This window comes from Miscanthus floridulus, chromosome 6 (genome assembly GCF_019320115.1).
Source record: "Miscanthus floridulus cultivar M001 chromosome 6, ASM1932011v1, whole genome shotgun sequence".
NCBI classification, from domain to species: Eukaryota; Viridiplantae; Streptophyta; class Magnoliopsida; order Poales; family Poaceae; genus Miscanthus; species Miscanthus floridulus.
The window spans coordinates 71261713-71274166 of NC_089585.1; the positions used below are offsets into that span (position 1 = coordinate 71261713).

The following is a 12454-nucleotide window of genomic DNA, read 5'->3' on the forward strand; positions in this document are numbered from 1 at the left end:
AAAAAAGCATCCTCCTCCTTGCTAGTGCTTTGGTGATTCGATGACTCGCCAGACTCGTCACTGGACGAGTCGCAGTACTCCAGATCGTCCTCCTCCTCGCTTGAGTCGCAGTCGGTGCTGTACGTGCCATCGCTCGAGTATGTTCCCATTGATTGTCACCGTTACTACTCGAATCGCCAGTGTAGTAGTCGAGGGGTTGACGCGTTTCCTACTCTGATAACAAGAAAGTCCGCATCTCTATGTATTTAACACGCTGGACTTTCTCGTAATCAGAGCAGGAAAACACGCCAACCCCTCGACTACTACTCTGACTGCTCGTATTCTGAATCTATTTTATTAGTAATTAGTAACGCTATGGGGACTCACGTCTTCTAACATTTGTTAATGTCTATGTCAAGTATAAATATCCTTACAAGTCTCTTTTACTTTTCATTTGCATGTTGTTGGCCAAGGAAAGGAGTTAGTGTTACAACTTTGTTAGCAACTGTTGCCCATAGAACAATAGTGATCGTCCTTGTTGTGGTGAGTTTTAGTTTTCTTGTCATTTTAGTCTAGTCAGGATCTCAATCGAGGCTAAGATATGGCCTAGGCAACATTCTGTTGCTTTTGTGCTGGTTCTTGCTTGTTCAAGGTGTAGTGTTTCATATGTGATTTTTTCTAATGATTTTTTCCTTGTGTTTTTTTTGCTCTGTATGTATACAGAGAGATGTCATCGTATCACAGCACCCATGTTTACTCTATCAGTAAGCTTGCGCTTTGGCAGCTAGGAGTGTTGCCAGGTATCGTACAAGGGGTGCTTGTTGCTTGGGGACATCATGTTCATCAACAGCCTTGATGGATTATTGTTGAAGCAGCAGTTCGTTATATGCTTGGTAAAGATTGCTTTGTTATAGTTGTCGAAGACTATGATAGTGGTAAGATTTTTGTCCGTGTTAGGAATTTCGAGCAAATGAAAAGACTTGGTAGTGTTACTGTGTTTGTGGGAGGAGACTGTCATCTTCACTCATGTTGATCGACTGAATGTAATTTGTCAACCGTCTGACATGAGTCCCCTTGGTAAGATGATTTCTTTTAAACATTAGAGATTAGAGAAATACTATGTAATGTACTTTTGTATACAATGGAATGAAGTTTTTATGTTGGTCCAATTATATTTATCTTGCTTTATTTCTTTCATACTTCATATACTTCAGTTGAATCTTATTACATTGAGTTTTTTTTATTTTGTCAAATTTGACAATTTTGACTCGTCAATTTGGGATGGAGGGAGTAGTTGAATTCAGATTTAGGCTGATCGCAACCGTCAAAGGATAGGTGCATAGCTATTGAAATGTTTCTGCACCCTATAGACAGAACGATCCTTTAAAATTTTCACTAGCCAGATACTAGTGGAGCGATAAGGTTTATTATAGAAGGTCCGACTGTTTGAAATCGTGACTACCCAGATAGTATTGATGAATGATGTGCGGCATCCATTTTCATCTTGTAGGCCCCTAGATTCCCACGTAGGTGTGCGCGCTTGGGTGGCGTTAGCAGGCAGTTCCAGCAAGGACGTCGCCTCATAGCCTATCGCATTGATGTGATGGGGCAAAGCCAAACTGCCCACCCACACAAACATGTCAGTGGTTGTGGGGCGTGGGGTGGTTCCATGGCCCCCAAACTATAGAAGACATAAGGGCGTGAGAGGGAAGGTAATCCGCTACCTTTTGCGATCATCTACCTTCCCTTCCTAGATCTCCTCCTTCCATCCCAAAGCTTTTGCCCTCCACCCAACTACGCCCTTTGCACCGCCAACACCTCCTGCGAGGACCATGACCACGCAATGGATGAAGTCATCCATCGACCACAAGGTGCTCAACGAGCTATGACTAAATGCGGTGATCTCGGAGGCCACCGACGTAATCGGGTGGAGAGTCCCATCGAGAACCAAAGTGGAGCCAAGGCTGGAGGAGAATGAGGTAATCTCTTTCGCCCATTTCCACTCTTTTGGTTTTGGGGTGCCATCACACCCCTTACTTCGGTGGTTGCTGTACTACTATGGGCTCCGCCTCCATGACTTGACCCCATAGGGGATCCTCTACCTCTCTATCTTCATCATGCTATTCGAGGTCTTCCTGGGAGTCCCTACCCATTATGAGTTCTGGTGGTCTTTATTCTAGGTGGTTCACTCAGCACCCGGGGGGTCCATCTTCCTCGGATGGGGGGCACCATGATCCAACTTTGTCCTAGAATGGAGGATAGGTACCTGAGCCTTGACCGCTACCCTTCTGTGGACTTAGGGTGGCAAAAGTCAAGCCTCTACATCCCCAATGAGAGCTCATCGCTGCCATCTTATTCTCCTAACCGACTACGTGGTGACCTCCCAGAGTCATGGGAGGAACTACCGCCCCTGGAGGCCTATAGGCATCATTTGCCCAACTTGTTGGATGTGATCAAGGACCTAAAGGATCGGGGCCTGACAGGGACGAGGGTGATTCGTACCTTCATCGGTCATTGGGTCCTCCCCTTGAAGATGAGGCACCACCCTTAGTGGGAGTTCCGAGGCCCGACGGACCCTACAATTGAGTCAAGGGTCACCATCCACAAGGATGACCTAGACCAATGGGTGATGAAGGTTATGTGAGAGTACACGTTGGATCATGGTAGGGGGGAGTCCCCGGAGGCCTTCAGCGTCGATCATCCTCCACCGACAGATAGACCTCTAGTTGGCATGGTCTCACACCCGCCCCCAGTTCCTACTAATAAGGTGATTTTTTATGTACCACTATTCATGTTGTTTCTCTTCATTAAATTAACTAGAGTATGCAAGCAATGCTCATGCTAGTATTTATGTTCATGCTGCTTAATTTAACTAGTATATGGAAATTACCTACTCTCTAAACTGGTGGACGTGGGCATGACGGCGTCCCAAGGATTGTTGGCCCTAGAGCCAGGTTCTTTGTCCACGATCGTGCTCGGAAAGTAGCCCTAGGATCCATCCCTCAGTGGGGGCAGCCACCAGCGATGATTTCGTCCCCTGCTTAACCGGATAGTCCCATGAGTCGTTTGCCTTCTCAATCAGATTGCTCTCCCCCTTATCCTGTTGGCTTGAACTTGGCTTCCATTGTGCAGAGAGACATCCTGTCGCTGCATGCCATCACCGATCCCATCTGACCCCGGACAGTCTTCTGGTGCTAAATCATTTGATGACGAAGAATACTATATGTTAAAGGAGGCTTACCACAAGGCCATAGAATTGTACTCAGGGGCTAGTCTGGACACCGACAAGCTACGTGATGAGCTGAAGGCTACGCATGCCGCACTTGGCATCACCCAACAAGAAGCCACCTAGGCATGAGATGAGAAGGCAGCCACTGAGGCAGAGGTCCAGAACCTATTTATCGATGCTACTGCCACCTACGACACTGCCTTCCCTATGCAGACAGTGGATGATCCAGCCACTGCACCAAAGGAGCGCCTCCGAGCCCTGTTGGCCCGTATTCAGGCTATGGTGTCTGAAGCCATCCGTCAAGGGGCTGCCATGGTACTAGTCAATGCCTAGCTTTAGTTTGGCACAGTGGTGAAAGTCCTGGTGGTGCAGTAGGTTTTTCCACCGCCATCGGATGACGAAGATTATATGGATGATCTGTTCGAGCGCGTCGAGGCAGCCGCCAACACCGTCTTAGCGAAGGTGAGCATGGATGAGATCCTACACGCCTGCCTTAATAGTTGATCTATGTGGGATGTATCAGTAGTACAAGTCATGACTAGGTCTGGTCTATGGGACGACTGTATGTGGAGTCTTAATAATTTGCATGCATGTCTGTGTTAACTTTTGTTGAACTTTGTTTTAGTTTGGTTAAACTTTGTTGAGCGTGGTGTAGCTCAGGTCCTATGGACATTTGGTAACTAGTTTCTAGCCCCTGTTGGTTGCTTTTGCCTATAGATTTGTTGAACTTAAAAGAACCATGCATCGAGGAGTTCATCTGAATAAGTCTCACCTTGATCTAATGCAGAATGGATGAGCCATAGCTATTGACTTTTACTATGAACGCAAGAAAGTCCGCCTGTTGTGTATTTAATCTCGTAGGATAGTATAAAGTGTCATAGCAATTAGTCTGCCTCTCGATTACGGTGACTGCTTGGATTGGACTGAAATAAGTATACAGAAAAGACCAATCACAACCGCACCAGCATTCAAGTGTCAAGCATGTCATAGTGGTCAAAAGCTCTTTATCTCGATTCACTTCTTGTGTTCAGATTTCCTGTCGCATTCGCTTCACTCTTGTCAGCCGTACAGGGTCTATATGAAAGGAGCATCCCCACTTCTCCTCTAGGAGTACAGACAATCAAACATAGCCAAGGGAGTGCAGACGATCATAACCTATGAAATCATGTAGCCATCTCTAGCTAGATGCTGCCCCTCGACTGTTGTCAGCCTGCGACTGCTTGGATTGCACTACACTATGCCACTATATACTTCACCGGATGATAGAAGGTTCGACCCATCTAAAATATTCACTACTTGAAAGCCTATTCTAGCCCTAGCATCCATGTGTGTACAAAGCTAGGCCTCACTCCTGTTGTTTGACTCCCCCCTTGCATTGCACAAAAATCATTGTGAGTTCCCATGCCAGTTCATAGAGGGTATTTCAAGAACTCCTACTATAGCCCCTGCTCGGCGGCCTCTCCCACCTCCTCCTCAATCAACCTACATCATGCCACTCCACCTCTCCAGCCCTTTGGCTCATCGCTGTCCACACGCCATAGCTCGATCAACATTGGCAATCATGTCGCTGATGGCGCTCCCTACCAAGGTGCAAATTGTGATCACCGGCCACCTCGTTGTGACCTCAGAGCAGCCCATGGATGACCTCCACAGGCTATGGGTGACCTACTCATCCATGTGACATAGCTACGATGACCTCACCATCGGTCGGTATCAGGCACTGGATCAGTTCAGACGTGGGATGACCCCATCGACTACGAAGCCCTCCTTGCTAGCTTGACCCAAGTAGGCAACCTAGAGGCTTGTTTCCTCACTGGGATACAAACCATGAAAAGCATAGCCCCCAGCCATACCTCAATGATCTCGCTCATGCTGTTGATGGTGGGCATAATCTGGCATCCTATCTAGTCACCATATTGCTCTATAGGCACAACGACGATGTCGACGATGATGACACTACGAGGTAGTACATAAGACAGGTCGAGGGCAAGGAAGTATCATGAGCGGCGACGGTGGGCGATGGCAGCAGATCAATGAGTAGGTGGCTAAGCAACAAGGGGTGTGTGTTGTGCCATCTCTCGGCTGTTGAGGTGGTCCTCCGAACAACATGGGGCAAGTTGTCGCTACCGCCGTCGGCATAGGTGCGCGATGATCTTCCGTGTGCAGGTGGTGTCTGCGGCTATGTAGATGGATGGGAAAGAAGGATTCTATATTGCGGCGAGGACTGTAGGTTTTGCCAAGAAATCTATTATTTCGAATGAGAAATTAGAATAAGAAACTAGTAATTCACTCTTTTCGAATGTAGTATATTCTGGCATTTGAAATTTATTCTCAAATATAGTGTATTCTATAGCTTTTGATTTCCTGTTGCTTTTACTTTTTCTGTTGTTTTGTTTCAATTATATTTGTTTCCTTTAGGGATTCAACGAAAGTACTAGTATGAAATAGGTTTTCCTGTATAACGTGAGATGTGTCTAGCCTGGTCATATTTGCAATGCTCAAACTTTCTTATGTGTGCAGTAAACTTTGAATAGCTATGTGGCTCCTCCATTAGGCATTAGATCGACAGGAGACTTGATTGGATGAATTGTTATGCATATTTACCATACTATAGATCAGAAAGAGAACCAGAAAGAAACCAACAGGCAAAACCAACCAACAGGGGCTAGAAAACAGCTACCAAATGACTAAAGGACCTGATCTACACCATGCTCAACAAAGTTTAACCCACGCAATCGCTATATCCACGTTAACTTTTGTTGAACTTTGTATTAGGTGGGTTAAACTCTATCCAGCCCCTGTTGGTTGCTTTTGCTTGCAGTTCTCTATCAGGTTCTCTTTCTGATCTGTAGTATACTAATGGTGTTCACCCTTTCTGATCAGAGGACGTGGGCGTAAAGATGTTGAAATTTTTTGGAGCCTAAGACAGTCTAGCCCTAGGAAATATAGACGGTCTAGATCACCACAAGTTGATGAACAATGAAGTACAGTGAAGGCAACTATCAGGGACCATCCAACTAGTCCATAGAACCCAACAATTAGTTCAGTATACAAACAGGTATGGACTAATAAAACAACTAATTGGCTAATTTTTAGCCATGGCTAACTAGTCGTAGTCCATTCAAACATGGCCTAAGACAGTCCGATACTAAGAAATCTTCACAGGTCGGATAATACTTTTATGAAACAACAAAATACAGATGGTGTCAACTCTTGCACCAAGTTCACTGCCTCCATTCATCGTTTGTCTTGTGCACCTCCACCTTGAGCTTAACTTCATCGTCCTTTAGCTCCTCCTCTCATTCCTCTAGCTCCCCCTCCTCGTCATCATTGCTGTAGGTGGCCACGCGGATCATGCTAAAGAAGCAGGTGTCACCGACATTGAGGTTGTTGTTAGCGTAGAAGGTGCCCAACCCATACTTGAATGACACTCGCCAGACTTTGTTCATGAAGGTCCTCTCCAAGCCCACACAACAAGACTGCACAACCATCTACAGCTCGACGATACCCCATTGCTTGTAGTCGTGCACTCACTCGAAGTCCACTGGCATGTTCTTTGCCTTGCACAAAAAAGACTAATGACAAAGAGGACAATGGTAACTTGTGACATCATTGGTATATTCTACGTCTCATGTGAGTGCTCACTAGATACTTCGCTTTGAGGTGGTACTTCTTCAAGATCACTGTAAAACTCCTCGGCTCTGCAATGGGTAGGGAGAGTTGATTACCACTGGCCTTGAAGTCATATGGGTACTGCTTGCAGTAGTTGGTAATGTCAAAGACCTTGACGTTAATCTACGACCGGCCATCAAACTGCAATACAAGATAGTACCCATCATGGAGGTCAAGGGTGTGGGTGAAGTGACTCCATCCATGCTGGAGGTACAAGTGGTCACCATCGGTGATGTCGGGGAACACCTCCACCTTCCACCGAACCAGGCTCTGCTCGTTGTCCAGACAAAGCTTGAGTTTCTAGAGACCTCCAATAGCTCGGGCAATCGTAGTCAGCAGCTTCTACGTTCACAAAGATCGACGTAGCTAGATAGAGGGACAAGTTCATTCCCAATGGCAAACCCTAGCAGATCAGATTCAGCAAACAAAAAACGGGCATTTATCGATTTTTCTGCATACATTATAGGACGAAGGATCTTCAAGCACTCTAGGTCACTCTGGCTCGGTCCTGCCATATCTTCTTACAGCCTCACCGTGCTAACTAGGGAACTTGACAATCTTGAGGAATACTTGCTGATATATTTCTGTTCTCGTTCACCTCTCATGGGGCTTTCTTTTTCTATGTTTCTGGTGTTGTCACAAATGCAAGGAGTTCATGCACTGATGGTGCATCAGTGGAGGAGCTAACATGTAGTAAAAACCAGCGCCAAGGCTCATGCCATCTCATCGGCGTAAATGGAGGTGACGTTCTCTGTTTTGATCAGTGTATGGTTGGGAACATCAATGCTCCTACATCTTCGGTTGAACACACCTCCTACGGTATGACAGGTTGCAATTCCCTAGGGAGCATGACGGTACCTGAGGCGAAGCACACCGGTTGGAAAAAATCTTTATCTTGCCTTGCCCTAGAGTCCCTGTGATGGTACGAGCATTGTAAATCTGATCGAGCCATACATGCCTTCAGTCCACCCCCTCGACTGCTATGACTGCTTGGATTGGAATCAAATAAGTACAGAAAAGACCTATTACAACCTCATCAGGCATTCAATTCTCAAGCGTGTCACAAGCTCCTTTTATCAAATCACTTGTGTCCAACTTTCCTAACACATTCGTTTCACTCTCATATTTTACTGCGCTCGCATGAAAGTCTGAAATACGACACATTTGATCTCGTTGGACACTATACAGTACAGAGCTTTGAGTAAAACTATTGCCTATGGAGTGCACTCGGTCACAACACTTGTATCAGTAGTAGTAGTAGTCATGAGTGGCTTTGATCTATGTTGAACCCAACTCATCTTATTTTCGTGTATTTGATAAGATTTGTTGAATTTGCAAGAATCATGCATCAAGGATTATTTTTATTTAGAAATTTTATAGTTTATAGGATCACACAAGGTCCGGCAGTCTAAAATCTTAACTAACCGGATGATGTGCTCCTGCATTCCCATGTAGGCACACGCGCGTGGGTGGCGTCAGCAGCCTATTGTAGTAGGGGACGTCACCTCTTGGCCCATCGCATTAACGTGACAGGGCAAAGCCCCGCTGCCTACCCACGCAAATGTCTCGGTCATGGGGTGGTCGATGGCCCCCAAACTATAGCAGCAGAGACTAGGGGCGAGAGGAACGGTTACACCTACTGTCTTCTCCCTCCAGAGCTCCTGATTCCATCCCAAAGCTTTTGCCTTCCACCCGACTGCATGGCCGACACCTCCTGCCTGGACCATGGCAGAGCGGATGAGGTCATCTGTCGATGTGGAGTCCTTGGAGGCCTTTAATGCCAGCAATCCTCCACCGACAGATAGATCTCTTGTCGGCCTGCTCTCTAACCCTCTAGTTCCACCTTTGGAGGTGGATCATCACTGCTCTTCATGTTGTTTATGTTCATTTAACTAGAGTATGCGAGCAATGCTCACACCAGTATTTGTGTTCATGCTGTTTAATTTAACTAGTATTTATAATTAGCCTACTATCTCAATAGGTGATCATGGGCATGATGGCATCCTAAGCCTTGTTGGGTTCTTTGTACATGGTCGCACTTAGAAAGTGGCCCCACAAGGCATCCCCTGATGGAGGCAGCCACCCGCGATTTGTGCCATGCTACGCCGATCAGTTCAGTAAAAGTCATTTGCCTTCTCAATCAGATCACTCTCCCCCTTATCCTATATGGGTTTAAACTTGGCTTGCATTGTGCAGTGCTTCCTCCATGGCGGTGTCATCCCTGGTCATGGGCTTTCCCCCGATGGTACCAGAGTGCCATCTCATCACCGCTTGCCGCCGTCGAGCCTGTCTGTCCCTGCATAGCCCTCTAGTTCTGAAGTGGGAGAATCCTCAGAAGAGCGTGAATCCTTAGACGATGTAGACTACCATCAATTATTGAAGGATTACCGTGAGGTCCAAGCAGTTTTGTCATCGACCAGGCTGAACATTGAGATGTTGTGCGGTGAGCTTGATGACGCGCGCGACACACTTCAAGCTTCCAAGAATCTGGTCTCCTAGGCGCGAGGCGAATTGGCGATCACCAATGCACAGGCCTAACACATGATGAACCTTACTGTGGTACTGAGTGCGTGGGTTGGCACCCTACAGCAGTCCGTGCTAGCCGCCTATAACACGGCCTTCCCCATTGGAAATGTGGATAATCTGTTCGCCATAGAGGAGCACGTCTGAGCCCTGCAGGCCCACCTTTGAGCCATGGTGACTTAAGCTATTTGTCAGGGGGCTGCCATGGTGCTGGCTACTACCCAGCTTTAGAATGGCACAGCGGTGAACCTCAGAGTGGCGTAGCAGGGTTTTCTATCGTGTTCGACGAACAATGACATCATCTATCTGATCGAGAGTTTTGAGCCGACCGCCAATGCCATCTTATGGAAGGTGGACTTGGACGAGATCCTACATGCCAACCTCGACCCTTGATCTATGGGACATATCAATAGTATTAGTAGTCATGAATAAGTTTGATATGCGAGACGCCCTTGCAAAATATGTGAACTCTTATTTGCATGTTGGTGTTAACTTTTGTTGAACTTTGTATCAGGCCTTGTTTGGATGCATGTGCATCCACATCAATCCACATGTGTTGGAGTGGAATGGAATGGAATTTAGTTTAATTCCACTCTAATCCACTTCAACACATGTGGATTAAGACGAATACATGTACATCCTTATTTAGATGCATGTGTATCCACTTCAATCCACATGTGTTGGAGTGGAATGGAATGGAATTTAGTTTAATTCTACTCCAATCCACTTCAACACATGTGGATTGAGATGAATACATGCGTATCCAAACAAGGCCTTAGGTGGGTTAAACCCTGTTGAGTGTGGTGTAGCTCAGGTCCTTTAGTCATTTTGTAGCTGGTTTGTAGCCCCTGTTGGTTGCTTTTCGCCGCTGATTTTTTTCTAGTTGTCTTTGATCTGATCTATAATATGCTAAATATTCATGAGTGTCTTTGATCTCTATTGAAGCCAACTCATGTCTTTGATAAAATTTGTTGAACTTGAAAGAACCTTGTAGCAAGGAGCAAGTCTCGCCTTAGTCTAATGCAAAGTAGAGGAGCCATTGGTGTTGAAATGTTATTACACACGTAAGAAAGTCCGACCACAAGTCTCGCCTCAGTCTAGCAGAGCAGAGGAGCCATTGGTGTTGAAATGTTATTATAAACATTAGAAAGTCCGACCTCTGTATATTTGAACGCGTCTGATAGTATCCTCCGTAGTTTTCCTCATCTTCCTATGATGCTTGTTACTGTGTCATTTATGATTTTAAGTTTGGCTAACTTAATAGTAGCATAGCCTAGTAGTACAATATGGTAGGTGCATTGTAGTGCTTTTGAAGTGTCATTTTTGTGTATTTTGGAGTGCCCTCGTCAGCACACCCCATGTACCCATGACATTAGAAATTAATATAAGTATTCTACTATAGCTGAATTAACGGATGAAACAGCGACGGGAGCTGTAACACCACCATAACACATGTGCACACCAAACAAATAATTCAATTTGCAAACAAAACAAAGATGGCACACTAGTTTAGCTGAAATAATGACAACATCCATCATTGAGGAAATTAACATGTCCATAGACAAGCAAACAACATTAGTCCATTTAAAATACATGATAGAGAGGTACATTAAATGCAACTTTATTTACTGCTCTACAAATGAATCCAAGAACAAGGGAACATAAGGAAGATAGAATGGTCTACAAATGAACTCTTTTTAACGGTACGTCTACCATACCGAAAGACACGGGTAGGGATGACACAAACACTTATGCGGTCCATGTCATATGCGATGATTGTTCCATCCTCCCCAACAAAGAAAATTAAATTCCATTCTGGATGAACTGTAATCACTATTATGTCCTCGTCAACAAAATTTGGGAAATTAAATATAATATTAATCCTTCCAAACAGAATCCGCATGGTGACCGTATGCTTCAATGTCCAATTATCAGTATCATAGTCTTTAAGGATCCAGATTGAAAGCTTGGAATCATGGGGACCACCAACAAGTACATACATAAAAGTGACCCTGAGCTTGATGCATGGAGTGTTGAAGACCACTAAGCCCATCAATTTTCCTCCATGTGTTTCTCTCCATATCCACAACAAGTATCATAGGATACTCCCAGAGTGCCCCATAATGTGTAGACAATTGTTAAGAAACATACTTGGTTGTCTATAAAATGTCACATCAGTATGCTCGCCCTATTTAAATTCCTTATAGATCCATACTGCAGTTTGAGATGAGTAGATCTCCACACCTACACACACAGCATTGACATCCACATATTCAATCACATGGAAGTGCGAGGAGGCTGTCAGATCGAACGCCAAGCGAGCCTCACTAACAGCATGGCCAACATCATGGGTGCTAGGTGGTAGAATTTTAAACTTCTGGGTCATTGGATTGTAGATGACATAGCGGTATCCATCAACCCTAAGGCACCAGTATAGGATGAGGCCGTTGCAGCAATCTGAGATAGCTACATTTTTAATGTTGAAGGGCAAGAATTCCAAAGAGCAGGGACGTACACCACGGATGACGCTGGTGAAGTTTCGATTGTCGTCCTCACTGTCGTAGAACAAGTCAGCCATAGTCTGGGGCAGCTTCTTATGGTTGTTGGGGTCCGAAATGAGGTTTTTGTAGGAGCGACAGACACATTTGCAGTAGAACAAGGAGCGGGCAAAGAGGCGGCATAGGATCTCAAAAATGACATCCTCTGTGAGGCTGGCCAGTGCATTCCTCTTGTTGGGGGCCTCCTCCATTTCGTCAGTGTGCAGTACGATGAGAGCTACCTCAGGGATCTCTGAAGAGGAAAATAATCCAACAAAAATCCATAAGTGAAGTCCACAACTCATACCAAAGTGCAACTTTAACAACCATTAACAATTTTCATGGTACGACCTCATGTAAATTTAGAATAGCACCACATAGATATATATAACTCAAACTAGAGTAGCAGTTAATGGAGTTGTAACCATTACAATTTTAGCAGTTAATTGAGCTTCCTTAGTTTTCACAAGTAGAATGTCAGTGAACAAGTGGTAGTGATCATCATTAGCATCAA

At 45.2% G+C, this 12454-nt stretch overlaps 1 protein-coding gene across 1 annotated transcript; it reads right to left on the reverse strand.

The window, feature by feature from the left end:
- Window positions 1-11591: 11591 nt before the first annotated feature.
- LOC136460682 (putative F-box protein At3g16210) lies at window positions 11592-12152 on the reverse strand. The gene has a single exon (XM_066460290.1). It carries the CDS (start codon window positions 12150-12152, stop codon window positions 11592-11594), a length of 561 nt encoding a protein of 186 aa, XP_066316387.1.
- Between the last annotated feature and the right edge of the window lie 302 nt (window positions 12153-12454).

Coding starts and splice junctions, on each gene's coding strand:
- LOC136460682 (XM_066460290.1), bottom strand. CDS start 12,152: ATGGAGGAGGCCCCCAACAAGAGGAATGCACTGGCCAGCCTCACAGAG.